Source organism: Mus caroli, chromosome 4 (assembly GCF_900094665.2).
Source record: "Mus caroli chromosome 4, CAROLI_EIJ_v1.1, whole genome shotgun sequence".
In the NCBI taxonomy this organism is placed as follows: domain Eukaryota; kingdom Metazoa; phylum Chordata; class Mammalia; order Rodentia; family Muridae; genus Mus; species Mus caroli.
The window spans coordinates 91,228,181-91,254,866 of record NC_034573.1 but is presented as its reverse complement, the minus strand read 5'-3'; the positions used below and the strand labels follow the sequence as shown (position 1 = coordinate 91,254,866).

The 26,686-nt window shown below is 40.4% G+C and overlaps 1 protein-coding gene and 1 pseudogene across 5 annotated transcripts in view; both read left to right on the top strand.

The window, feature by feature from the left end:
• Positions 1–26,686, top strand: part of Dock7 (dedicator of cytokinesis 7) — a 183,354-nt gene that overhangs the window by 18,188 nt on the left and 138,480 nt on the right. For all 5 annotated transcript variants that reach the window (XM_029475730.1, XM_029475731.1, XM_021161214.2 and 2 more), the window contains exons 2-7: positions 13,449–13,554; positions 20,011–20,186; positions 20,437–20,505; positions 23,214–23,343; positions 23,431–23,643; positions 24,114–24,199. In XM_029475730.1, the coding sequence (XP_029331590.1) occupies positions 13,449–13,554; positions 20,011–20,186; positions 20,437–20,505; positions 23,214–23,343; positions 23,431–23,643; positions 24,114–24,199 (780 nt within the window). The remainder of the gene's footprint in view (positions 1–13,448; positions 13,555–20,010; positions 20,187–20,436; positions 20,506–23,213; positions 23,344–23,430; positions 23,644–24,113; positions 24,200–26,686) is intronic.
• On the top strand, positions 197–3,895 carry LOC110292349 (annotated as a pseudogene).

The following is a 26,686-nucleotide window of genomic DNA, read 5'->3' as shown; positions in this document are numbered from 1 at the left end:
AGACAACCTCTGATACATTTCTAGATTGCCTCTGAGCAGGTGAGGAAGGAAGAATATTTACAAAGTAGAAAATCTGGGGATGGGCCATAGAAATGACAACACCAGAATCCTGCCAGCACTTAATTTTCTGCACTTAGTTCTATGGAATTAACAATTTAAAATACAGAATTTCTTGTTCGCTGGAAGAAGGTGAGTCTCTTTCTGTTCCCAGCACAGCCATGACTTGTCCCAAAAAACACCTTAAGCACGTAGCTGCTCCAAAACATTGGGTGCTGGAAAAGTTGATTGGCAGGTCTGCTCGTCGTCCATCCACTGGTCCTCACAAGCTGAGGGAATGTCTGCCTCTGATCATTTTCCTAAGGAACAGACTTAAGAATGCCCTGCCTGGAGATGAAGTAAAAAAGATTTGCATGCAGCGATTCATTAAGATTGGTGGGAAAGTCAGGACCTATATAGCCTACCCTGCTGGGTTTATGGATGTCATCAGCATTGACAAGACCGGAGAGAACTTCCGTCTGATCTATGACACCACGGGTCGCTTTGCTGTTCATTGTGTTACACCCGAGGAGGCCAAGTCCAGGTTGTACAAAGTGAGAAAGATCTTTGTGGGCACAAAACGAATCCCACATCTGGTGAGCCATGATGCTCGTACTATTTGATACCCTGATCCCCTCATCAAGGTGAATGACACCATTCAGATTGATTTGGAGACAGGCAAAATAACTGACTTCATCAAGTTCGACACTGGGAACCTGCGTATGGTGACTGGAGGTGCTAACTTGGGAAGAATTGGTGTAATCGCCAACAGAGAGAGACATCCTGGCTCTTTTGATGTGGCTCATGTGAAAGATGCCAATGGCAACAGCTTTGCCACTCAGCTGTCCAACATTTTTGTTATTGGCAAGGGCAACAAACCATGGATCCCTCTTCCCAGAGGAAAAGGAATCTGCCTCACCATTGCTGAAGAGAGAGAGACAAACAGAGCAGTGGGTGAAATGGTCTCTAGGAGACATGCTGGAGAAGTGTTTGTACAAGCCTTTCTAGACAACATTCATGCTAGATTAAACAGCATGGTGAAACTAAAAACTACAACAACAACAAAAACAATTCAAAATACAGAGACACACCTTCAAACAGCAGGGTTTCTGTTAATCTGTTATTTTGTACATTAGGCATTTTTCGCTGTCTTTACCTGAGTTTTTGAGTGAAATTTGGAGAAGTAATTAAAATGAATATAACCAGAATTGCTTGCTTTTGAAGACTTGATTCCATGGAAGTGTGTGTGGGTGGTATGTGACTTTATCTATACTATATACTATATTTACATCATATACCTGTGTTATATACACATATTAATCCCCCCCACGACTTTTATCTTTTTGAGGTAGTGTCTTACTGTAGTTCAAGCAGCCTGGAACTTATGGCAATCCACCTGCCTCCACCTTTAAAGTGCTAAAATGACAACTATTTATAGATAGGCCTGTTATAGATTTGAACTTAAACCTTGACCCTATCATTTTTAGTGCCTGTTATTTTATAGTTTCTGAACCTATTTTTCTCATGAAATAATTTGTTTCAGAAAATTTGGAAATATGAGAGGCCCAGAAGAAAGACGAAAGTAACCCATAATTCTCCATTTAGGAAAAAATGTTTGCAGGAGCATTCTAGTGATAATGTTGGGGAAAACTAGAAGTAGCCCAGTGTTCACTGATAGAGGCTTGTCACATACACTTCAGTTTATCTGCAGAATGGACTGTAGAGCAGGTTAGCTGTGGTTACCTGTGGAATCTCTATGCTCACATCTTGGCTTCATTGCTAGTTAATTATGTAACCATAATGACCTTGAAACTTCAGTATCCTTATATAGTTCTTGCTTCATGGGGTGTCCCTGAATAAATATTAAATATAACTTTTTATTTGACACACTGTAGGTGCTTGACAGATTTTGCTTGTATTATTAATTTTATGTGCTGATTGGGAAAGATTTCCAAATATAACTTATGAAGAAAAGGTAGTGAATATAATGCATATACACCTAAAAAAATAAAGATTTGCTCTTTCTCTCTTTTTTTTTTCTTGGTATGAAGTATATCTGTGAAGGTATTAAATGGTTAAAAGTTTACATTTGAGAGATTTCACTGTGGATTTGAAAGTAGTAATGAGAGAGATAATTTTTAAAAAGATTTATTTATTTATTTTACGTAGATGAGTACACTGTAGCTGTGTTCAGACACACCAGAAGAGGGCGTCAGATCCCATTCCAGATGGTTGTTGAACCAGCATGTAGTTGCTGGGAATTGAACTCAGGACCTCTGGAAGAGCAGTCAGTGCTCTTAACCGCTGAGCTATCTCTCTCTCTCTCTCTCCTTTTTATTTTTTCCCTAAAAAAACCTTTTTTTTTTGCGTGTGAATTTTTAATGAATGCATGTAACTTCTTTTATATATTTTGTTTTAAAGATTTTTCTTATGCCAGTGTTTTGTTGTTTTATTTTTCTCTTTCCTGCAAAATCTTATTGCCTCTGTTTCCACAGTAACTCCCTGAAAACAGCCTTTTGCTGATATACTAAAGATAGAAATTATTTTGTGCTAAGTAAACAGGTTACATATCTGAAATTGTTTAAAACTTTTACATTAAATCAGAATATTATGCTAAATGTTAGCTTTTTAAAAACCCTCTTTGGTATGTAAATGAGGTCAACCAGGCTTCTAGAGAAACCCTTGAAGACAGTTTGTCCCCAGCAAAAGGCACCGGACAGTGCTAGCTGAGGCAGGTCCTGTTTCAGATGAATTAAACCATCAGCACTCTCAGGCTGGTTTCCTCTGAAGCTGTGGAGTCCCGCGTTCTAGGCATGCGCCAAATTCACGTCCACTCATTTGCTTCCTCTCTCTGTCTCCCAAACTGGCGCTGAGATTGCGGGGTGGGGGTGGGGGTGGGGGTGGCTTTCATCTTCTGGGAGCCCCAGCAGCGTCAGTGGTCACCTGCTTTTGAGGGAAGGAAGGAATAGGATTTCGGTCTCTGTTCTTCTCCTTTTGGCTCTTGAGCATTTTCTAAGCACTCTGTATGTGCCAGGGACTCTTCTGGAAGGTGTTAGCTTAAGTGAGATGGAGTCCTGCTTTGACCGGCTTTTCTTCCTGTCAGGAGGAGCCAAGTGTAAGTGTGGTTAGTGTGGTAGTATTCACTTACCACAAAAGAATAGATACTTCTTTCAAAACAATCAAATTATTTAATGTATTTGAGTGCTTTAGTATTACTTTATATGAATGAATGTTTGTGCACCACGTGCATGCCTGGCACCTCTAGAGGATTGAAGAGGGCGCTGAGTTCTCTGGAACTGGAGTTACACAGGGATGTGAGCCACCATGTGGGTGCTGGAATGAAACCTGGGTTCTCTTTAATAACAGCTAATGCTCTTAACCACAGAGCCATCTCTTTAGTCCCAATAAAATAGTTCTTGATAGGAAAATGTCAACACAATTAGAGAATATGCATTTTCTTTAATAATCTGTTTTGAAATATTTATACAAAATAGGGGATAAATGGCATGCACAGAGCCAGTTGCATTCGTTACTTAGTGATGCTGAGACAGAAACAATTGTGGAAATGTTTTTTCCACTCAGCCATTTAGAGGTTTGCAGTTTGTGAGAACCGGAGTGGCATAGTGGAGTGGTTTAGTCAAAGGTGTGAAATGTGCCATGGCTGGAACCTCCAGAGGTCCATGTCGAGTGACTTCCTTCCACCAGGAAGACCCTGCCCCTTAAAACTTCAAAATAGTGCCTCAACCGGGGGTTGGTATTAAAAACAGGAGCCTGTGCAGCACACTTCAGATCTCACAGCTTTACTGTGAAGCTGTTACTGAAGAGTGACCACACCGTGCTGGAGAAGCCAGACTCTTGATACCTCACTGAACAGAGAAGCCAGACTCTTGATACCTCACTGAACAGAGAAGCCAGACTCTTGATACCTCACTGAACAGAGAAGCCAGACTCTTGATGCCTCACTGAACAGGCTTCCCACCACATTTCTATCCTCAGCTGCTGCATTACTGCTATGCCAGAGAAAATGACTCTGATTTTTTTTATGCTTCTATCAAAGAAAATGTTTACAGATCCACCTTCCCTATGGCTTGAGTCAAGGTCATTGCAGTTAAAAGGAGGTTTTTCATCTCTGTTGGTATGCTGCCACCCTGATTAGTTTACTCCCTGTATGGTCTAGTCTGTCGTAGCCTGCATTTCCCTGCATGTATCGGATGCTTGCTATCAGTGGTTTAACTAATGTAATGACTTCATCTGTCAGTGAGTGTGATGCCAAGACAAGCATAGCCCAGAAGGATGGCGAAAGATTTATTATCTGAAACAGGCAAGGAGAACATGAAAGTTATGTCCTAAACTTTGTGAGACAAATGGGGATTCTTTTTTTTTAAATATTTTTTTCTGGGAGCCTATACGTCCTCATGTCAGTCAGCCTTTTAGGGTTGAGTACATTCCGGAGCATACTAAGTGGAGGAAGGTGTTCCTGAGCATGCTCTTTAGTTTGAGGTCATAGTTCAAAGACAGACGGCTGTGATAGTCAGTCTTGACTGTCAACTTGACTGGATTAATAGGCCTAGGTAGTTAGTGAAGCACACCTGGGCGAGTCTCAGAGGGCATCTCTAGAGAAGAATAGATCATGAGGGTTTTGACATAATGAGGTTAATTTTCTTGATGGTTCCATAATATGGTGGTGTAATTGGGAGGTGGTGATAGGAAATGGGAACTAATCACAGATGTAGCGCACTGGAGGCGTCCCTGGGGGCTATGTCTTACTCTGGCCTCTTCATGTCTGTTCCTTCTCTCTGGTTCCTGTTCACCATGAAGAAGCTTCAGTACCATATACCTCTGCCACCATGATGTTTTGCCAAGCCCATGGGACCAAATGCCCATGCACTGACTGAACCCTTGAAACTGTAAGCCCAGATAAAAACTTCTGGGTACTGCAGAGGTGGCTTGGTTGGTTAAGTTCCAGTCATACAAGCATGAGGAACTAAACTAGGTCCCCAGCACCAACACACAAAATTTGAGTGAAGTGGTTTGTACTTTGAATCCTAGTACTGGAGAGGCAGAGACAGGCAGATCCTTGGGATTTGCTAGTTAGCCAGCTTAGCGAATGGATCTGATCTAGGCCATTGAGAGACTCTGTTTCAAAAAAACAAGGCAGATGACATCTGATGTTGTCATATGACCTCTTTACATGTGCATTTCTGAGTGTATCCACCCATGTGCCCTTGTACACACACCTAAATGCACACAGGCACACATATACATGCATGCACATGCACATGTGTGCACACACACATATAAACACACACATTGGACATTTGGGGTCAGTGACACAAAACCTGACTAATTTCAGTGGTGGATACATTTTTGGACATGCTTAGCCAATGTCAATGGAATACATGCTGACATGTTAATTACAGGCTATACTTTTGGGCATGCTAAGCTTTCTTACAAAATTGTAGGTTAAAAAAATGGGAAAAGGATACTTTGAGAGTGTATAATATAGGAGTTTCCCCTAAGATGCTGGCCTTGTCTAGTGGCTAAGTATTTTCTGGACACATTTCATTCCTTATTCCCAAACTGCTTGCTGGCAGCCTTGTTCTGCATCTTCATAGTAGTTGTGTGAAATCCTCTTAGTGCTAATGCACAATCATTTGGTTGCCAGGAGTAGTCTAGTGCCCTAATGTGAGTTCTCCCATAATTGTTTTACTACAACATTTTAAAGCATTATTTAATTATGACATAAACCATGGATGCAATCAGTGTCATTGATATTCCCAACTCAAATAGCCCAGAAAAATATAGGCTTAATATCCTGGGGAATCTAGTACAAGACATAGCTAAGCAGAGAGGCCAACTAGAAGAGTCAGACACAAAGGGTACTCACAGTTGTGTCTTACAGTACAGTTGGAGTCAATTCATTTTGAGGTTCTGACTAACATACAAGAGTATAACTATTCAGAAGGCGAAACGCTGTAGAAGTGAAGAGAACAGTTAGAAGGTAGGTCTCCTTCTGTTAGCTTCAGCATGAGTTTTAGTAACACACTTGGGCCTTTTGGTTTGTATGTCATGGTGATTCTGATTTGATGAATCAAGGCACTTTGTAATTCAAAGGAAGAATGAATAGTAGTAAGGAACATAATATCCTGTCCATATTGGGTTTGGCTGGTCCTGAGGGGAACCTAACCTCCCAGTTTTTAAATATACCTAACTGTGGTTTATAGGATAAAGTTATAATCCCTATGGGAGATGGAAGTTGTTAGGTTTATATACCTATTAAGAATTGATAACATTTTCCCTCAGTTGATTATATTTTATTACCTGCTAATCACCATACTAAGGTGCACCTTCAGAGCAAGTTTTCCGTGGAAGGACCTTCCATATAGCATATTAATTAGAAAGAACCTTGCGTGTCTGTTCTGTGTGGGGCACAGAAACAGATAGAAGCCACAGCCAATTCTTTGAGCCTTTCCACAGTTGACTAATGTGGCTTTTAAATTTGGAACTGGCTCTTTCACTTTTATCAGATGACGGAGTCTCCATGCTGCATGTAACTTTCATTATATTCCTCGCATGCTGTGTCTGTGTGATGCATGTGTATGTGTGGTGCATGTGTCTGTGTGATGCATGTTTATGTGTGATGCATGTTTATGTGTGGTGCATGTGAGAGTGTGGTGCATGAGAGAATGCGATGCATGTGGGAATGTGATGGGTGTCTGTATGTCTTTGATGCATGTGTCTGTGTGGTGCATGTGCCTGCATGATGCATATAGCTACATGATGCAAGTGTCTGCATGATGCATGTGTCTGTGTGATGCATGTGCCTGTGTGATGCATGTGGGAGTGTGGAAGTCAGATGATAGGGAACTTTATGGAATCAGTTTCTCTCCTTCCATCTTTATGTGGAGTCCAAGGATAAAACTCAGGTTACCAGGCCTGAGTGACAAACACTTTGGTAGGCTGAGCCATCTCTCTGTCCTACCATGCACTATTCTTGAAACAAGAGGCTAAAACCATTGTTATCTTAGGCAGATCTAGGTAGTTACCTGGAGGTAATTTCTTTTAAAAGTCCTTTTAAAAGTTAAGCTTTTTCTGTTTTGCAAAGGAAAGCTTACATTTAGCCAGCAAAAATATTGACAAAAGTTAAGAGATAAATGTTAGGTCTAGGTAGCATGACTGCAAATCCATTTGCCAGTAGTGTCCAGTTAGTGTGCTTTCGGTTTGTGTTCCTGTTTCTCTAATAGAGCTACTAGACATTAACTATCCTCTTGACAATAGACATTTGGATCCATTACTTTGGCTATGATGTCCTTTAGATTTGGGGGGTTCTCTACCCCAAGAACCTAGCTGTAAAGAGTTTTCATTCCAGGATGAGTTGAACTGTGGGTGAATTCAGTGACCACTTTAAGCACCTGTCTTAGTTACTTTCTGCTTCTGTGAAGAGACACCATGGCCAAGGCAGCTTGTAAATGGAAGCCCTTACCTGGGGGCCTGCTTACAGTTTAGAGGTTAGTTCGTGATCACCATGGTGGAGAGTATGGTGGAGGTAGGCAGGCATGGTGCTATAGCAGTCCTGAGTGCTTCCATCCCTGAGCTGTGTAATGGAGGCAGTGAGAGGGTGCAGTACTTGGAATGGTGTGGGCTTTTGAAACCTCAGAGCTCACCCCCAGTGACACACCTCCTAAAACAAGGATATACTTCCTAATCCTTCCCAGACAGGTCTAACTGGGGAGCAAGCATTCAAACATAGGAGCCCGTGGGGGCCATTCTCACTCACACCACCACATTAATAAAACTCCAGCATCTTTTCTAGTAACCAGACCTTTGTTGTTTGCTTAGGAATCTGGATTGTACTGAAGAGAATCAAACAGGTCTTGACCCTGTTACTTCTCAATTGAAAGAGGAAATGTAAAGGAGTCAGTTTGCCCACTACCTTCTGTCTCTGAGGAGTCAGGACAGCCCCTCTTTCATTGTCTCCCTCTTCATCAGAATGCACACGGAGTTCCTCCAGCTATAGTGGTGGCTTGCAGGTCCCACACTGGGAAATAAGGAGCTCTCTCTGAAGATGGCTTCTTTCTTCTGGGTTTCCTGAAGTGGACTGGAGGATGACACCCCTTACAGCAGCTTTACTATCTCATCTGCCTCCACCTCAGTCACCTCTTTCCTGGTAAAAACCTTAAAGACAGTCTCCACCAGACAGGAAAATTTAAGACTCTGGACCCCCCAGGCAGCTTTTTAGGTTTTCTCTGGCTGTGAGAAACACTGAGAGGAAGTCCATTTCCAGGCAGTCTCGTTCCGATGCCTCATCTCTTTCCTTGTCTTGTTAAGCGTACAGTTCTTGACAGCCCTATTTAGTCATTTTTACTCTGTGGCAGAATCTTATTCTGGAATTCAGAATTCCTTTTCATTAAAAATTTCTCTTTAGTTTTCGTCCATGAAAATAATTCTCATGTTAACATCCTTTCCATTTCTTGTCATTCCTTACAATTCCTTTCTGCCTCATTTTGATTATTTCTTTAAATTTATATATTGAAACAGTACTTCAAGATCTCCAAATCCAAACCAGAAAACCACCTTTCTCAGTAAAAGAACATATTTCATTCTTGTAGTGTGATGTGTATCTTCTGTTGTCATTTTCAGCATCCTATTGTGATTGATCAAATGCAGTGATCTCTTATGTCAAACCGTGATTTGCACTAACAGTGATGGAGTTTGTAGAATTGGAGATTTGAAAAAAATAAATAGACCAAATGTTAGCTTGTTTTTTCTTGGAGGGAACTAGGGATGTTCAGATTACAGGTGAGGGGCATAAGGACCTCCACGACCCTTGACCTCCACCAGTCTGTTCTTTCCACTTTGCAGCTTGTATTGCAGAGCATTGAAGTGGAATCAGAAAGCCTTACTTGTTTTGCTTTATATTATAAATCATCCATAGGAGTAAGGAAATGCCTGGAAAGAGTAACTGAAGGTAAAGGATTTTAAGTTAATTATTTGTCTTCTCTTTTGAATTTGTTGGATTGTAGTTTGGTTAAGAGATAATGGGTTTTGTTGGGGGAGAGTCTATTCAGGAGTTTGAAGTAGGCCCCTTGTCTGGGAGGCAGACATTTGAAATGATATATTTTTTGCATTATTATATCTTATTACTACCGATTTTTGCCTCTTAGGGAAATGACAACACGTGGAAGTAAGACACATTTGTAATATTTTCAGAGGCCGACCTCTGGGGCTCTGGGCAGGGCATGCTTTGCTGCCTGTCATGAAATGCCAGAGACGTAGTGGGGAAAGGCCGGAGAGGCATTTGGATTGGTGTGGGGACCGGGAGGAACAGAAAGAGTCTAGCGGTCTGAGCTCTGCCTTGAGGGGCTAACAAGGGCTTTGAGGTTCTTATAGAAGATTGTCAAAAGGCCAGGGTTGTGCTTTGCATTCGTGGTGATGTGGCTGAGCAGATAATCTCAGTTAAGTGGTAGTATGGTTGATCATCATCAAGAGCGGTTCTAAGCTGGGTTGATGTGGTGGTGCCTGTCTTCAATCGCAGCCCTCAGGAAGCTGAGGCAGGAGTGTTACTGAGATTGGAGGTCAGTCTGGCATTCGTAGAGAAACCCCCAAACAAACCAAGGTGTGTGGGTGGAGAGACTATTTCTGCAAAGCTCCAGAGAAATCTTCATCACTGGAAGCAACAACTCAGTCCCCACTGTGAGAAGATTGTTCCTCTTAGGGCTCAGCCTTGGTTCTGCCAACAGGGGAAATGGCTCCATTATGGCGGCCGGGCAGTTGCTCTTGCTTTGCCAGGCACTATCATCATGTGCTCCTGTCTGTGAGACTCTGTTGCTTGGGGGTAGTTTTGGCCTCTTGTTGTAAAGATCTTTATTAATCAGATCAGCAGTTCCTGGAATCCAAGGAATTTTAGGGATGAATGACTCAGGAGAATTCAGAAGGAATAAAGCAACAGGTAAAATTGAGTCAGATGGGGACAAAATGGAGTTAGGTTAGTGAGTGGACCACTTCACAGAGGACTGTCTTGTGTGTATCTGTTATGAAATAAAGATGACCTCTTTTGAAGTAGTTGTCTCATTTGTTTCTCTCTTTAACATCAGTTGATGGGTGATGATGTTCCTGGTTTCTTGAACTGAGTTCCCTTTCTCATATCTCAAAAAGGAACATGGAGTCTTATGCCGTTGATCCCAGCACTTGGGAGGTGAAGGCTGGTACATCTCTGTGACTGAGGCCAGCTTTGTGTACACAAGCAAGTTCCAGTCCTGGCTGCCCTCAACAACAACAAAAAAACCTCAATTGATAATATTTCTTTTTTAGGGATTGTTGTTGTTGTTATGTTAGTTTTGACAAATGGATGAGAAGTGTAAAAACTTCTAAGCATGGTTAAGAAACACTTGGCCTTGTATGGACTTTTATTAAACGGCCTGATGGATGGCCAATGCACTGAGTTCATTCCCCCAACCTCAAAGGTTGTCCTCTGAACTCCACTGACAATCAGTATTGAGTGTACCTGCCCACCCTTAAGTTTAAAAAGAAAAAGGCCAGTGGAGCCCTCAATTAAAGGGACTCCTTTTGTTTTTCCCTGCAGAGACTACAGAATTACCCTTTGCCCTTTCCTCAGTCTGTCCTCTGTCTAAAAAGATTGTATTCCTTCTCAGCAGTCAACTCTTACCTCCAGCTGTTGTTGATGCTCTTATCTGCTCCTAGTTAACCTAGTGTCCTAATCCTAGTGTCCTGGGGTGTCTCCCTCCCCTCCCCTCAATATGGCCACACTGAGTACATCTACTTTTTCTGCCTAAGTCTAGTTATTTTGGGGCTGCAAAGGCCCAGGTTTTTAATCTTAAAATTCTGAAAACATGATGACTTCTGCTGTTTTACTACTACCCCCCTAATTCCTTTACTGTTAATGCTTAAATATGCACATTCGCTTTGACTGAATGAGCTGGTGTTAGTATACGTTACTATTGACCAAGGTCCACAAATTACAGCAGGGTTTTTCTGATATGTAATGACATACCCACTGTTATATGTCACACAGAATAGTCTCCTTCCCTATGGTGGTTAGGTTTTTCCTTGTTTGTTTGTTTAAGTTGACACAAGCTAGGATCACCTGGGAAGAAGCAACCTTAATTGAGAAAATATCTCCATCAGATTGCCCATAGGCAAGGCCTGTGGGTCATTTTCTCTGTTAATGATTGGGGTGGGAGGGACCAACCCATGATGGCTATGTCCCCCTTCCCCACTTATATAAGAAAGCAGGTTGAGCAAGCCAGCAAGCAGCATGCTCTTCAAAGCCCTTTTCTCCTCAGGTTACTTTTAGTCATGGTGATCACAGCAATAGAAAGACAAGCGACCTGTGTTCTGCTTAGTCATTGCCCCTTCTCCTGCCCTTCCAGCCCCTAGAGCAGTTGTTTCTACTTTATACATAGTTCTGCCTATCTCAGTATGTCATAAAGCTGAAATTACATAATGCATGGCCCTTTAGACTGTTTACTTTCACTTAGACCATTTGCTTAGATTGACAATCCATTTCCTTTTACAAGAGAGTCATTTATTATATGGATGGGACATATTTGCTTATTCACTTATTGAAGTGCAGCTTAGTTGCTTCCAAGTTTTGTCAATTATGAATCATGATTTAGTCTTTCAAAGCATTAATATAAAGTGAAAAACAGGCAGTTCAGTATCTGAAGCCTTAGAGAATATCTCTTTCATCCTAGACCCAAACACTTAGAATTGCATAACTAGCTTATAACCATCTGTAAGAATGTGTGGAATGTTTGTTGTGGAAGAAGGAAAAAGACAACGAAGAGATAAAGTAGGGAAAGAGAATACATTAAACCTGGATAATTTTGGGAAATCAGATTTTCTTAAAATTCAATTGGAAATTGAGGTTCTAAATTCAATGTGCACATGAGAGCATTCTTAAAACTACTGCCATGTTTGCACAGACACAGGTCACCTGGTAGGTCCCACTCTATGTACATGGGATAGTGAGAGGAAGGAGAGGTGACATTTTGGTAATGAGTCAAAGATTAGACAGAGAATTTTATAAGATAGAGATTAGTTGATTGACAGTCGTAGGATAGAAGTTAGATATTGTCAATTGCACAAAGTCTGTAGATAGAAGTCTTTGTTGTATTTGTGACCTACAGTGAAAAAACTCATTCATGTAATGGGGAAAGTTATTTTATTGCATGGCTTGGAGCTCACTGAAGATTCTGGTTGATTGTTCTGTGGACACGGAGGATTATAGTCTTTAATAAGCTGTGACAACATTTGAAAGTCTATTTTTGTCTTAACCATTTATTTAAATAAATTTAAAATACTAATATGTAAGGAACCACAAATACCTTAAAGTCTTGGAATTTCTGAACTCTAGTGCCTTCTTGGCTGAACACAGTTGTATGAAAATCTTGTATTTGAGTTTTATCCTTAAAATGCCTTAAGAATTGAGTTGGTTAACAAGAGAGGCAAAATTCTCAGGAAGCAATCTGTGTTCATTGACAAGATCAAGGCTGCTGCAGCTGAGTGGCTACCTGTGATTCAGTAGATGTCCTAGACTCCATATGGCCACTCAGTCTGCTAAAGAAACAGTATACCAAGTGAGGAGGGGAAGGTCGTGTGGAGGGTTTGAAGGAGAGGTGATGGGGTGGGTTTTACTAAAACAAATTGTATGCATATATAAAATTCTCAAAGAATATGGAAGGTTATAAAAGAGTTTAGTTAATAATGTGAAAGGCTGGGGAGAGAAATTAGGGTCAGGTTATGGGAGGCCTCTTATTGCCTGGGTGTGAGGGCATTCTTTAGTAGTTAAAAATAGAAAATAGTTTGCTGGGGCATAAATGAGGAGGTAGTAGTATTAGAAAAGAAAGACACCCCCCCCCCAATTCTTAGCATAGTTTGATGTATAAAATATTTTAGAATTTATTTTCAACCTTGATATACATTTTAGCTTGCATATGTATTTTATAGCTTACACTGCCTCATAGGTTATATTCCTAAAATGTCACATTAGAATCAGCCATGTAAACATCAGCTGTACTGCTTGTCTCTTCATCAGTATTAAAACGATGTGATGGTGAGTTCGAAGCCAGCCTGCTTTACAGGGCCAGCCAGAACTACATAGTGAGGCCCTGGATCAAAAAAAGCTAAGCAAAAAGATGTTATAATTATAAGCAAGAACATTGAAGTTGTTAAGATAATTTATTAATTTAGTCTTAATATGCTGAGACCTTGTTATTTCATAAATGAATTTTAATGTACTTCCCTCCATTCTAAATGAGTTTTCTTAAACATGTGTGCATGTGTGTGTGTGTATGTGTGTGTGTGCATGTGTGTGTGCACGCGCGCGCATGCATGCGCTCGTGTGTGTCGGGTACAACTGTGTTTGTAATGCATTCCTTTTTTTGTTATAGAACTGTTGCTGCTGAAGTTAGAAAGCAGATCTCTGGACAATACAGTGGCTCCCCCCAGCTGCTCAAAAACCTCAACATAGTTGGCAATATATCCCACCACACCACAGTAAGTAACATGTTCAAGTCATGGAGTGTCGCAAGTGCACTACTGAAAAGTACTGACAAAGGAAGTCAGGAGTCTGGGTTCTGCAGCAGTGCTGTTCTTGGAGGCCTGTGCTTCTTAGAGTCCCAGTTGAGAAGCATTAGGGGCACTGGAGAAGGGTTGGTTTCCTAGTCAGCTCTGAAGCTGTGAGCAGGATATAATCAATGCTGGAGTGTTATTCTTAGGTTGATTATATGAACAGCTAGTCTCTTGTGCAAGTAGGCACTTTGTGTGTTTGCAGATATCGGTCCCCTTTATAGGAAATAGCTATCGAATCATCATTGTAGGCTGGGCATCATAGATGTAGACAAATCGTCCCTTATGAAAGAAGCTATCACAAGATACTAATTTTTATTTAAACTCATATTTGTGTTAAGAATAGAGGTTAAAACAAACCTTCATTTATCTTAAAAATTCTTTAAGATACTTTAAATTCAAATGTAGAAAAATTTAAAAAGTGGGTAAAAGGGACAGAGTGGCTGGGAGTGGTATGGTGTACTGTGACCTGAGGTTGCAGGTGCAGGAAGAGTGGCTTGGCGAGGCGAGTGTGAGGCGCTAGCTTAAACATGAAAGAGGTTCTACAGTCTTTACTCATAGCTAAGGAAACATACTGAGTACTGAACAAACATCTGTACCACTCTGATGGGGGATTTGATTGACTGGTAATAACATGTTATAAATGTTTGTGTTACTAAAGCTTTAAAACAGCAACTTGCTTTTATGAACAATAATATGTTAGTTGGGAATTCTTCAGAATACATGGATTTCTGGGTCTTTTCAGTGTGCATGGGGGCAGCCCTTTAAGTATGTTGCTGGTATTTTAAACTCTGCCTTTCATCATTGTCTTAGTCAGGGTTTCTATTCCTGCACAAACATCATGACCAAGAAGCAAGTTGGGGAGGAAAGGATTTATTCGGCTTACACTTCCATGCTGCTGTTCATCACCAAAGGAAGTCAGGACTGGAACTCAGACAGGTCAGGGAGCAGGAGCTGATACAGAGGCCATGGAGGGATGTTCTTTACTGGCTTGCCTTCCCTGGCTTGCTCAGCCTACTCTTATAGAACCCAAGACTACCAGCCCAGGGATGGTCCCACCCACAAGGGGCCTTTCCCCCTTGATCACTAATTGAGAAAATGCCTTACAGTTGGATCTCATGGAGGCATTTCCTCAACTGAAGCTCCTTTCTCTGTGATAACTCCAGCTGTGTCAAGTTGACATAAAAATAGCCAGTACAATCATGTTGTTCCATAGCCAAACACTAGATTTGGTTTCTATAAATGGCTATAACTTATATGTAGTTTGTTTTTGCTGTGCAGTCTGATTACCATCTCTCATCTTATTATTCTGGTATTCTAACTCCAACTATCTCATGACTGTGAGGACACAGACACTACAAATCCACGGTTTACTGTCCTCGTATCCTCCTCTGTCCTCGTGTTAGAACTTAGCTTTTGAGCGTTCTGATTGCTCTGTCGCATCTCCCCCTTGATTTCCTTTAGCTCCTCTCATGTTACTTCAGCCATGGCTGTTTAAAGCCCTGTCTCTGCTTGTCTCTCATGCCTGTGCGGCCGAATGGCCAGAGCGTGTGCACAGTGTAATCGACTATGTTCAGTTAAATTTGTGCACCAGGTTGATTATTCAGGTACTTAAGTGCTCTGCAGTGGTTTTCTCACATTTTCTTAGGAACAGTATCTTTTCAAAGGGTGTACATTGCTTGTTGGATTCAGTTTCTCTTTGAAAAGGTGCTTGTTGATTACGAGAGTCTTCAGGGACCCCGAGGATAGAATACTGCACGCTGGTGTTTCCTTACTGATTGCATTTCACTATCACACTTGACTACGCCAACAGTAACTTCTTGCTATCATCTACTGTCTGGTGCCTGTTATTTCCTTGTTGGTTTTAAAAACACTTTTAAAGTTGGTTCATTCAAAATTCAGGAGCATCAGCATGTGGGATTCCATCTTAGGTCACTTGAGTTTTCGGCCATCTTCTTGCACTCTTCCCCCTAACTTTGAACTATGTTCACTCTGTTGGCTTATTTGGAAGTTGATTCACATCTACCTCCACTTCAAGGCCCTGCTTGCTTTCTTGTAGACATGTTTATTTTCTATTTCCACAAATGGATAAATTTCTGCTCTAACTTTTAAAAAATGGCTTCATTGAGTTGTAAAGAATTAAATTCCATGGGATTTAATAAATTCCCACCACAGTCAACTTAGAATATTTTCATCATCCCCAAGCAAACCTTTGTCTTGTATTTTATCATTCTTCCTTCTGAGTACAACTCATACTTGTTTTTGAGGGAGGGTTTTCACTAGTACCCCACTAGTGTCTACTTGTGATCCTCATGCAACCTCTCAAGTGCTGGGATTACAGGTTGGACTAACACACCTACCTGGCTTATACCAGAACCTCTGATGGTGTGCCAGAAAACATTGAAAGTTTACATCAACAGTAAACGTGCCCCAGTGGGTGGTAGTGTTTCCTTCTTTATTACTATACAGGGAATTTCTTTTAGCATCCTTGCGGGGTAGGCAACAAAGATTTTTTATAGGGATATATTTTGATTTCCCTTTATTATTACAGCTGTTTGTGATTAGTTTACAGTTATACAGTCTACAATTCTGAGTCAATAGGTCTTTTATCCCCCACCCTTTGAAAACTGTTATTTCCATTCCATGACTTTCTTTGTTGCTATAGCCAAATAACCAGCAAGAAGCAACTTAAGGGAGAAAGTGTTACTGTGGTTCATGGTCTGAGGATGCAGCCTACCACAGTGGGGAAGGTGTGGGGATGGGAGTGAGTCTTGGCCTCAGTAACAGGAACATTGCCTACATCTCACTAGACCAGGCAGACTTGTTTTCTTCCTTTTTCCTTTGTAAATTCAGAAACCATGAGATGCTGCTGCCTGTCTCCATGGAGGAGGAGAAAGAGGAGGAGGAGGAGGAGGAGGAGGAGGAGGAAGAGCTGCTGCTGCTGCTTCTTTGTCTTCAACTTTGTCTTCTTCAGTGTCTTCTTTTCTTCTTCCTCCTCCTCCTCTTCCTCCTCCTTTTTCCTCATTCTCCTTCCTTCTTCCTCCTTCCTTAACCTCTTTGCTCTTTCCTCTCCTCCTCCTTTTTTGAGACAGGGTTTCTTTGTAGCTCTGGCACTCCTGGAACTCACTCTGTAGACCAAGTTGGTCTCTACCTCAGCGATCTGCCTGCCTCTGCCTCCTGAGTGCTAGGATTTAAGGTGTGTGTCACCACCACTCAGGTCCAAACAGATTGACTGAAATTAACTGCTACAACAAAGTCTTCTTACTGCTATGTTTTTTGGTGATAAATTCTACTGTAATTTGTCTTCTAAAAGTCAGATCGTTGATTATAAAGTAAAATAAAAAATATCTTGCCTATGGTTTGTTAGGAGTTTACTTTAGTGTGTCTTGACATCCATTTCTTTGTTTATCCTATGAGGTTTTTAACATTTCTTCAAATTGAGTTGGCTTTTGTCTTTTTGTCATATTTAGAAATTTGATCTCGAAAGGTCTTGGGAGATATTTAAATCAGACACTAATGCTAATAACAGCAACTTTTTTGGGGGTGTTTATGGTTTACATGTTCATCTGTTTACTTTGTAGCAGTAAAATACATCTTTACCTGATACTAGTTGTCCATTCTGAGGAAGGCTGGATTAAAGGTCTCCTGTATGTTGATCAAGCTGGCCCTGAACTTAGAGAGATCCACCTCCCTTTGCCTCCTAAGTGCTGGAATTAAAGGCACGTACCACCACTTGCAGCTGAGCATTCTTATTGTTTTCTGTGTATGACATTTTGTCTGTATATACGTCTGTGCACCACTCAGATGCATTGCCCTCTGAGGCCAGAAGAGGTATCAGATTCCCTAGGGTTGGAGTTAGAGATGGTTGTGAGCCACCATGCAGGTGGCTTAGAATCCAGTCTAGGTCCTCGGCAAGAATAGCCAGTGCTCTTAACCTTTAGGCCATCTCTCCAGTCCCTCCATTGAACATCTTGTGAATAACATGTCCTTATTTTTGCTGATCTATAAACTGCACACTTATATATCTTTCGATATTTCATCTGAATTTTTTTCATCCTTGAATTCGAGAAGTAAAAAGTGTACTTTTAGAGCTGAAGAGATGAGCCAGCAGGTAAGAGAGCGTACTGCTCTTGCGGAGAACCTAAGTTCTCTTCCTAGCACTCATTCTAGGTTGCTCAGAGCCCTTTCCAGCTTCTGGCATCTATGGGCACCTCTGTGCAGTATTTGTTCATCAACAAAAAGCACTACAGGAAATAATAGTGGAAACAATTAAGATCGACACAAAATGACCCCAGACAGAAGCAGCGTGAGAAAGAAGAAACAGAGGCATCAGGAAGGCACCACTCACTACCACACAAGGAATTCAGAGTCCTACAAGACTCAGATTCCGGACAGCAAAGCAGAGAAACAGACATAAGGCAGGAAATGCTACCAGAGATAGAGGAAGCAATTGTAATTATATAATTGTAAATGATTTAGTTGGGCCAGGCGAGGCGGTTCAGGCCTGTAATCCCAACGAAGCAAGAGAATCAGGAACTTGGGCCTTCAAAATGGCTCAGTGGGTAAGAGGGCCTGTGGCAAAGTCTGACAGTGAGTTAGGTTGTGAGAATTTATACGGGAGAAGAGAAGAACTCACCTATACATGTACACAGACACACACACACACACACACACACACACACACAATTTCAAAATCTTTCAAAAGTACACTTCCAGCTTGAGCAAAATACAATGAATGTTTTATTATTAATAATATATATTTATGCCTGAGTATTAAGTGTTATTACTAAACTATTACAAGTGACTGTAAACTGGATTTCTCAAAACAATAGACGTTTACTCAGTAACTATGGGAGACAGTTTCTGAAGCCAACAGAAGTTAACTGAAGTGAGGGTTGACAGGGCCATAGCCTCTGCGGTAGTCCTAGGGGAAATCAGTCCTTGCCTGTTCCTGGTTCTCGTGGCTCCTGACATTTCTTTACCTGAGGCTGCATCTGTTGCAGGATATGTGATCACACCGTAAACTTGGAGATTGTGTTGTTTACTGGAAAAACCTGTTTGTAGTTGTGGTGTGGCTTAACCTTAGCCCACGCCTTAGATCCCTATGGCCGGAATACTGACAAATACGTAATATTCATCCTTAATCCCAAATAATGAAGGTAAAGTTAGTTTGTAGAAGGAGGCACCCATGTTTGAAAGTGATGTCTAATTGAATAGCAGAAAAAGTGATGAATCAGAGAAAGATTTGATGGGATAGGATCTGCCCAACTCTAACAAGAATAGAGAGGAAAGGGAAGCCATAAGAGAGAGCAACAAGGGAAAGGAGGCAATTTTGCCTGGACAGTTTTACATAGATAGGTTGAAGAGAGAACAAGATAGACACAGGTGAAGACAGAATGAGCTAGAGAATGAGAAGGAGTCAGAAGATTAGAACAGAATGCTTGAGTTAGTAGGAGGCCACGCAGAGTAACTCAGTGAGAAACAGAGAGAAGCCAGATTGAATCAGCTTGGAGAGGAGTTTTGAGCAGAATAGGTGAGTTGAACCAGTCAACCAGAAAGAACTAGAAAAGGGTGAGCTTATTCAGCTTGTGTCTCAGAGGCTGAAAACATTCTAGGCCTAGATTAGATTGTATAGAGGTTAGAAGCTTCCTGACTAGGCCTGGGTTAGCAGGCAGGGGCAGCAAACCTCTGAGATGACAATTACATCAGGCGAATTACATGCATCATGCATACATGTCTTAATCTATAAGGTTAGAATCTTCAAGTATGTCTTTTTGCTTCCTTTTATATGGCTTCTTCCCCAGCGTACACAGCCCAGATCACCCTTGTCTCCTTAATGAACATTGATGACTGCGTGTAGGGAACACCATATCATGCAGGACAGTGTCTCCATCTTGGGCCTTTTAACCATGTGCAAAGACTCTCCCTCTACTTTATTTCCATTACATTAGCATGTGCAGTGGCCATGGGTCAGGGTGTGGAGAGTTTTGGGAGCTTTACCTGCCACAGTCTGGTCACAGTATTTGCTAGAGTGATCCCCAGTAACAACAGATAAAATGAAGGCAGCTTTTAGAAACTCAGCAATAGAAATTCCAAAGAAAGTAATAGTCATTCTAAGTGAGTACACAGAATCCATGAAGTGTAACGAGATTGCTAATTACTAGTTTGTTTTTAATGTGAGAATTATGGGGAGAGTCTGTACGTGAGGGTTCCGAGTGTGAGGAAGGCACTGGGAGCTTGAGGCTGGGTTTTGAGTCTTAGGATCAGCATGTCTGCTGACACTTTCCAGAGAACTAGGCTAAAAACATGTTCACTGTCTTCCTTGGCTTAGAAGTTGTCAGATTCTTCATTCACGTCTTCCTTTGCAAACTCCTCTCTGCTAAGGTGCCCCTTACCGAAGCAGTCGATCCTGTGGATTTGGAAGATTACCTCATCACTCACCCGTTGTCTGTGGATTCTGGGCCTTTGCGGGATTTGGTTGAATTTCCTCCAGATGATATTGAAGTTGTGTATAGTCCTAGGGACTGCAGGACCCTTGTTTCAGCTGTGCCTGAAGAAAGGTAAGGAGACATTCACCATGTTTTAGCTTCAGTGTAACTATAGGAGGACGATTTTCATTACTTTACTTAAGCCATACGTTTATGGTATTTCTTATTATAAAAAAAAAGAAACACTACAAAATGTTTATTAAATTCATTGTTGTATTCTTCCCTTGGATCCCCTTTTGGAAGTCCTTCTAACAGTAATAACTCTGTGTACATTCTACTTTTCTGCCTAAATTATGAGTATATTTTGTTGTGTTTTAAACAGTGAAATGGACCCACATGTTAGAGATTGTATAAGAAGTTACACAGAAGACTGGGCAATTGTGGTCAGAAAGTAAGTCTCTTGTTTACTATGATATTTTACAGTACTGAGCAGAGGCTGAGAGACGACTCAGTAGTTATGAGCACTTTCTGCTGTTGTAGAAGACACAAGTTTGGTTCCTGGCACCCATGACACAACTATCTGGAATTCCAATTTCAGGGTATTCCATGGCCTCTTTTGCCAATTACAGACACAAGGCATACACATTATTACATACATGCAGGCCAGCACTCATACACATAAAATGAAATAGGTAAACCTTAAAAAATCATCACTTAGTGGAAGTTTTAAATGTTATTAAGTTAGTTAGATTTTGTAACAATTGTGAGACTTATCCATTAAACAGAACTGTCAGAACAGAAGAACATTCCCCATAGACATAATACTGTGTGAAGTTCCATATGTTTTCTTTATAAAATATTAAGCTTGAAGGAATATTGCTCTTATATTGTTGAGAATCAGTATGAACTGATAGAATGTAATGATGATAATTCTGTAGTCTAATTCTCTTAGAAAGTCGTGATGGATATTGTTGTTTTTGTTTTTTCAAAAAAAATTGCAGTTTTGTAAAACTTGCATAGCTAACTTAAATTTAACAGCCAGCTTTCAGACACAGGTATTTGAAGGTCTTTTTTTTTAAAGGCGTTCCCGTGTACTTCTGCTGAGCCTCAAATTTGTGATCCTGACTCTGCCCTCAGTGATGAGATTTCATGTGTGTGCCACCACAACCATATTCTCGGCTATTTTTTTTAACTGCCTTAATACTTTTAAGTCCTGGACCTTTACATTTATCCAGTTAGGTACCTGTTTGTAGAAAATAATCTTTCCTATGCCATAGTTAATAATTTTCTAACAGTATTTTTGAAATATTAAGTGATGTGAAAAATAAAATGCAACTATTTTTCATTAGTACTTCACACAATGAAGAAGGGTCTTCATTCTGGAACATTTAACCATGGTTTTCTAAATGAGACATAAGAACAAGCAGTGATCAGTTTGATTATAACGCAGTTTTCACTGATGGAATAATCTGTGCTAAATACTACTAGCATAAGTGATGTGGGGCTGGAGAGGAGGCTCTAGTTTAGAGCACTGGCTATTCTTGCAGAGGACCTGGGTTTGGTTCCTAGCTACACTGGCATCTAACAGCCATCTCTACCTCCTGATCCAGGTATCTGACATCCTCTTCTGAGAGCAGTGCATGCACATGGTGCACAGAGTTACATGCAGGCATATGCATAAACAAATATAAATAAATGTAAAGAGTGTTGTGTCCATTGCTTATAGTTTTGCCCTCTTGGCTGCTGTCCTATCTCGTTAGGCTTAAGGCTGTGTTAAGTCTCAGTGTGCAGGAGAACCCTGATAACCTTATTAGTTTAAGTGTGACCTGTTGTAGGACACTTTACTGCTCTTTATATAGAATGGTTGTAAACACAGAATTTTTGCAACTGTTCTAATAGCCAGATTTGCTACATTGCTAGAGAAATGTAATTCTTCTCGTCAGATAATTGGAAAACCTTTACTTCTATGCATATGGGTTGGAAACCTATAATCAAAAATATTAATAAAGGTATTAGTTGTGGGAGGGGAGAGATATTGACTGATTGATTATTAGTTATTTTAGAATCGTGGTGACTCATCACTGGTTGAGGCATAATGGAGGGGAATTAACATTAATTGCTAATTATCATGTGCTAGGTAGTTTATTGAGTACTGAATGCTTAATAGCTTTTATGGTTTCAACAGATAAGACACCTCAGACTCAAAGCAGTTAAGTATTAATTTCTCTGAGGTTCCCACACACCAAAAAGTGAGGTGACCAGGATTAGAAGCTAGGACAGCAGACTCTAAAGCTTATAATTTTCCTGTTACACTGAATATTGTTACCTTCATTGATAAATGGGAGACAAAAAGGTGGACTAGAAGATGTTGGTCTCTGTGAAAAATAGAAGAGGTGTGTGGTTAAAACATCAGAAAACTATGACGCAGTGTTCTTGGTTACTAGGTTGTTTGTTATGTGTTGTTACAAAAAGGAAGTATGCTCTATTAATTTAGACGTTCTCAACCTCCATGTGTGTGTAAGCATTATATATGTGTATTTTATTGCTTTTCATTTTATGTTGTGAGTATAGATTGAGAGGTTTTATACAATAATGAGTTGCTACGAAAGTTAAAACATTCATGGCTTGCTAGACATAGTGGCATACGCCTTTAATCTCAGCACTCAGGAGACAGAGGCAGGTGGATTTCTGTGAGTTCTAGTCTAGCATGGTCTGTAGAGTGAGTTCTAGGACAGAGTTACATAGTGAGATCATGTCTCAAAAACAAAACAAAACATAAATTCAGTGCTTATAATATATTATATACTGTTTATATTATTAACATTTTATATTATTATTAAAAATCATTCTTTTTTACTTAGACTTTTTTAACCTTGGTTTCCTGGTTGTTTCTGTTGTTTGTTTGTTTGGTTTTAGCTGACTGATTTCTGAATAAAATCATTGGCATGAGGGGGAAGAAAAATAGGCTTTACTTTCAGAAGTGGATAATCCTCTTTATTTAGATTAAAGGAGCTCTGGATGAACAGTTTCTTAAATCCTGGGTTAGCACTGAGAACTGCTAGGATAGATCCCAGTCATGTTTGTGTGAAGAAATCATTATGATATATATGATTATGCTCAGCATGAGAGATTTTCAGAAATTGATATTATTTTTAATAGATACCATAAACTGGGAACAGGATTTAACCCCAACACATTGGATAAGCAGAAAGAAAGGCAAAAAGGACTGCCCAGACAAGTCTTTGAATCTGATGAAGCTCCCGATGGCAGCAGCTACCAGGATGAGCAAGTAATGCTTGTATTGTTAAGTGACTATAAGAGAGTAGTTTTAGTTAACTAATAATTCAGATGTATAACTTAACTTTTTTCATAACAGGATGACCTTAAAAGACGGTCGATGTCAATAGATGATACTCCAAGGGGTAGCTGGGCCTGCAGTATCTTTGACTTAAAAAATTCACTTCCTGATGCCTTGCTTCCTAATTTACTTGATCGAACTCCAAATGAAGAAATAGACCATCAGAATGATGACCAAAGGAAATCAAACCGCCACAAGGAACTGTTTGCTTTGCATCCATCACCAGATGAGGTATTGACTTTGCATGAAAAGAAGCAAAGGAGGCCAGGCATGGTGCTGCATGCCTGTCATCTGAGCTACTTGGAAAGCTGAGGCAGGAAGATCACAAGTTTAAGGACTGCTTGGGTGCCTTAATGAAGTGAAGTGGGCCAGGAGTGTGGCTCAGTGGCAGAGCTCTTTCCTACCATGTGCAGGGCTGTGTACCTCTTTGGGGAGTATGATTTGTATGTGGTATTACTATGATGTTGGGAACAGCTATGGGGTTTAGGAATTAAATATGCTCTCAGTAGTGGGGATTCAGTTATGAGGAACGTCTGTGACTGAGAATACATGCTATGTAATGGCTTCCATTTATAGACAGATATGGTTTTCTTTCCTGTGTTTAACTGTGAAGACCAGAAACGCTAGAATGCTTAAAGTCTTAAAAACAAAACACAGGCTATACTAAGTAGCCACTGCGCTGTTCTTTTCTCACTATGCAGGAAGAACCAATCGAAAGGCTCAGTGTCCCTGATGTGCCCAAAGAGCACTTCGGACAAAGACTTCTTGTGAAATGTTTATCACTCAAGTGAGTATTTCTTTTATCATTTCTGCTACCTGGGCTAATGCTTTGATTCCTGGTATAACAAACTTTAGACTTGATGCTTGTGTATTTGTCCTTACAAGAATAGTTTTTTCTTTTTCCTTTTGAGATTATTTTTTTTCAGATTTTACATATTTATTTTTATTTTTAGAAAAATGTTTATTTATATTTAATGCTTCCCACATAATACATCTAACTACGAACAACTATTCAGAAAAGAAGAAAATGCACATAAGTAAGAGACTACTGTATTAATATTATTTGGCTTATAAAACTGAAATAGCAACCAGGATGTAATGCATGTCTGTAATCCCTCATTCAGTAGGCTGCAGATGAGGAACACGGCTTGAGGCCACTTGGGTTGAATAAGAGACAAGACTCTTTGTTTCTCTCTCAATAAACCATGTATCTATATATTTAGGTTTTTGTTGTGGTAAATTTTTAATCCACTCTTCCTGGCTGGGGTGGTGTGATTCCACACACCCCAATGCTCTGGAGTCCCTACATAAAAGGCACAAACTTGCAGCCTTATTTTTTAATATACCCTAAGCTAGCTCAATGGTTGGGCACTTCCAAACCTCCTCACAGCTAGCACACACTCCCCTCCAGTATACCTGAGTTAACACTCTCTAATCTGTATTTTATCTTTGCTGCCCTGCTTCCTTCTGGGCAGCCCTCCCATGGGGCCACTTCCCCTTTGCACCTACAGTTCAGCTGGCTCACCCACCTGCTCCTTTACTGCTTGGTCCATCCTATGGAAGTCCTACCTCTGTCTGCCTGCCCAGCCATTGGTTGCCGGCTCTTTATTGACCGGTCAGAAAATCAACTGTTGGCAGGGACCCACAGCAAACTGAATTCCCCTGTAAGCACAAATCAAAGACCCAACAAGCTTTTAAGGACTTTCACTGTATCCTTAAAGTTTCTTTTCCAAAGTAATTCTAGCTTAAGAAAGCTTTTGTGTAATAAGGACATAAAAAGATTAACAGTATATACATGCTTCTTGCCAGAAACTATAATCGCCCTATTTCTTTTCTGCATTTATCTTGAGCCTTGAGGAGAGGACTTTAATAAACATATCCAACCTTTGGAAGAGCAGTTGATGCTCTTAACCACTGAGCCATTTCTCTAGCCATTTCTCGAGCATTTCTCTAACATGGCCATTGTTTTTGATGGGGAGTTTTGAAGACAAAACTTTTTCTTTTAAAAAATATTTTGTTGTTGTTGTTTTGAGTCAGAGTCTCATTTTGTATCTCTCACTGTCCTGGAATAGAACAGGTTCTTAACCTGACCTCTTAACTCAGAGATCCTCCTACCTTGTGAGTGTTGTTGGGATTAAAGATGCACTCCACTATGTCCCCCAATAAACATTTTTTTCTATAAATAGTGTATTAGTCAGGATTTTACTGCTGTGAACAGACACCATGACCAAGGCAAGTCTTATAAAGGACAACATTTAATTGGGGCTGGCTTACAGGTTTAGAGGTTTTGTCCAGTATCATCAAGGTGGGAGCATGGCAGCAACCAGGCAGGCATGGTTCAGAAGGAGCTGAGATTCTACATCTTCATCTGAAGGCTGCTAGGGTGAGGGTCTTAAGCCCTGGCCCACAGTGACACACCTACTCCAACAAGGCCATACTTTCTAATAATGCCATTCCCTGGGCCAAGCATATACAAACCATCACAAAGAGCAAGTTTCTTAGTTTTGGTAGGTTCAGCTGTGTTTTAGTCTCAATGTTTTGAAGTCCATTTTCTCTTGAAGGCAGTTCAATGTCATATGTCCTGGGGTAACTTATATGCCCCTGGGGTAACTCATATGCCCCAGGGGTAACTTACACACGTGTGCAGGTTTTCCTTGTGTTTTCTCTCACCTCTTGCTGTCTTTGGAGTAATTTTATACAACAAAGAATACAAATATGTATTCTTTATTTTACAAATGAGGAAGTGTGAATTAAAGAGGATTAGTAGAAATTCTGCTTAATAATGCTCAGTGAGTAATTGAATAATGGGAATTGTTCTTCCCATTATTGGGTATTCTTGTAGTAGGTTTATTAGTTCAAACTGAAGAAGAAAAACTTAAATTTGTAGCTCAGCCAGATAGATTACTTTGTGTATAAATATGACAGTTTTCTTTCTTAGAAAGCCAAAGCTTTATGCATTTAGTTAAATTTGTGTAGAAATCTATTAGATAAATTGAATAGACTTTTCTACATATCTGGACGTCTATATTATATTACAGCCTTTTATAACAGCCATTTTGATACAGGTTATATACACACATTTATTTATATCCTTCCATCATTTGTTGACACAGAGTTTCATCTTTTCTAATCTAAAACTTACTGTGTAGTTGAGGATGGCCTTGAGTTTTCTGATTCTTCTTCCTCCTGGTGCTGAGATCCCTGGGGTGCATCACTTCACCTGCTTTGTGCAGTTCTGAGGGGGGAAACTAGAGCTCTGCACATGCCAGGCAAG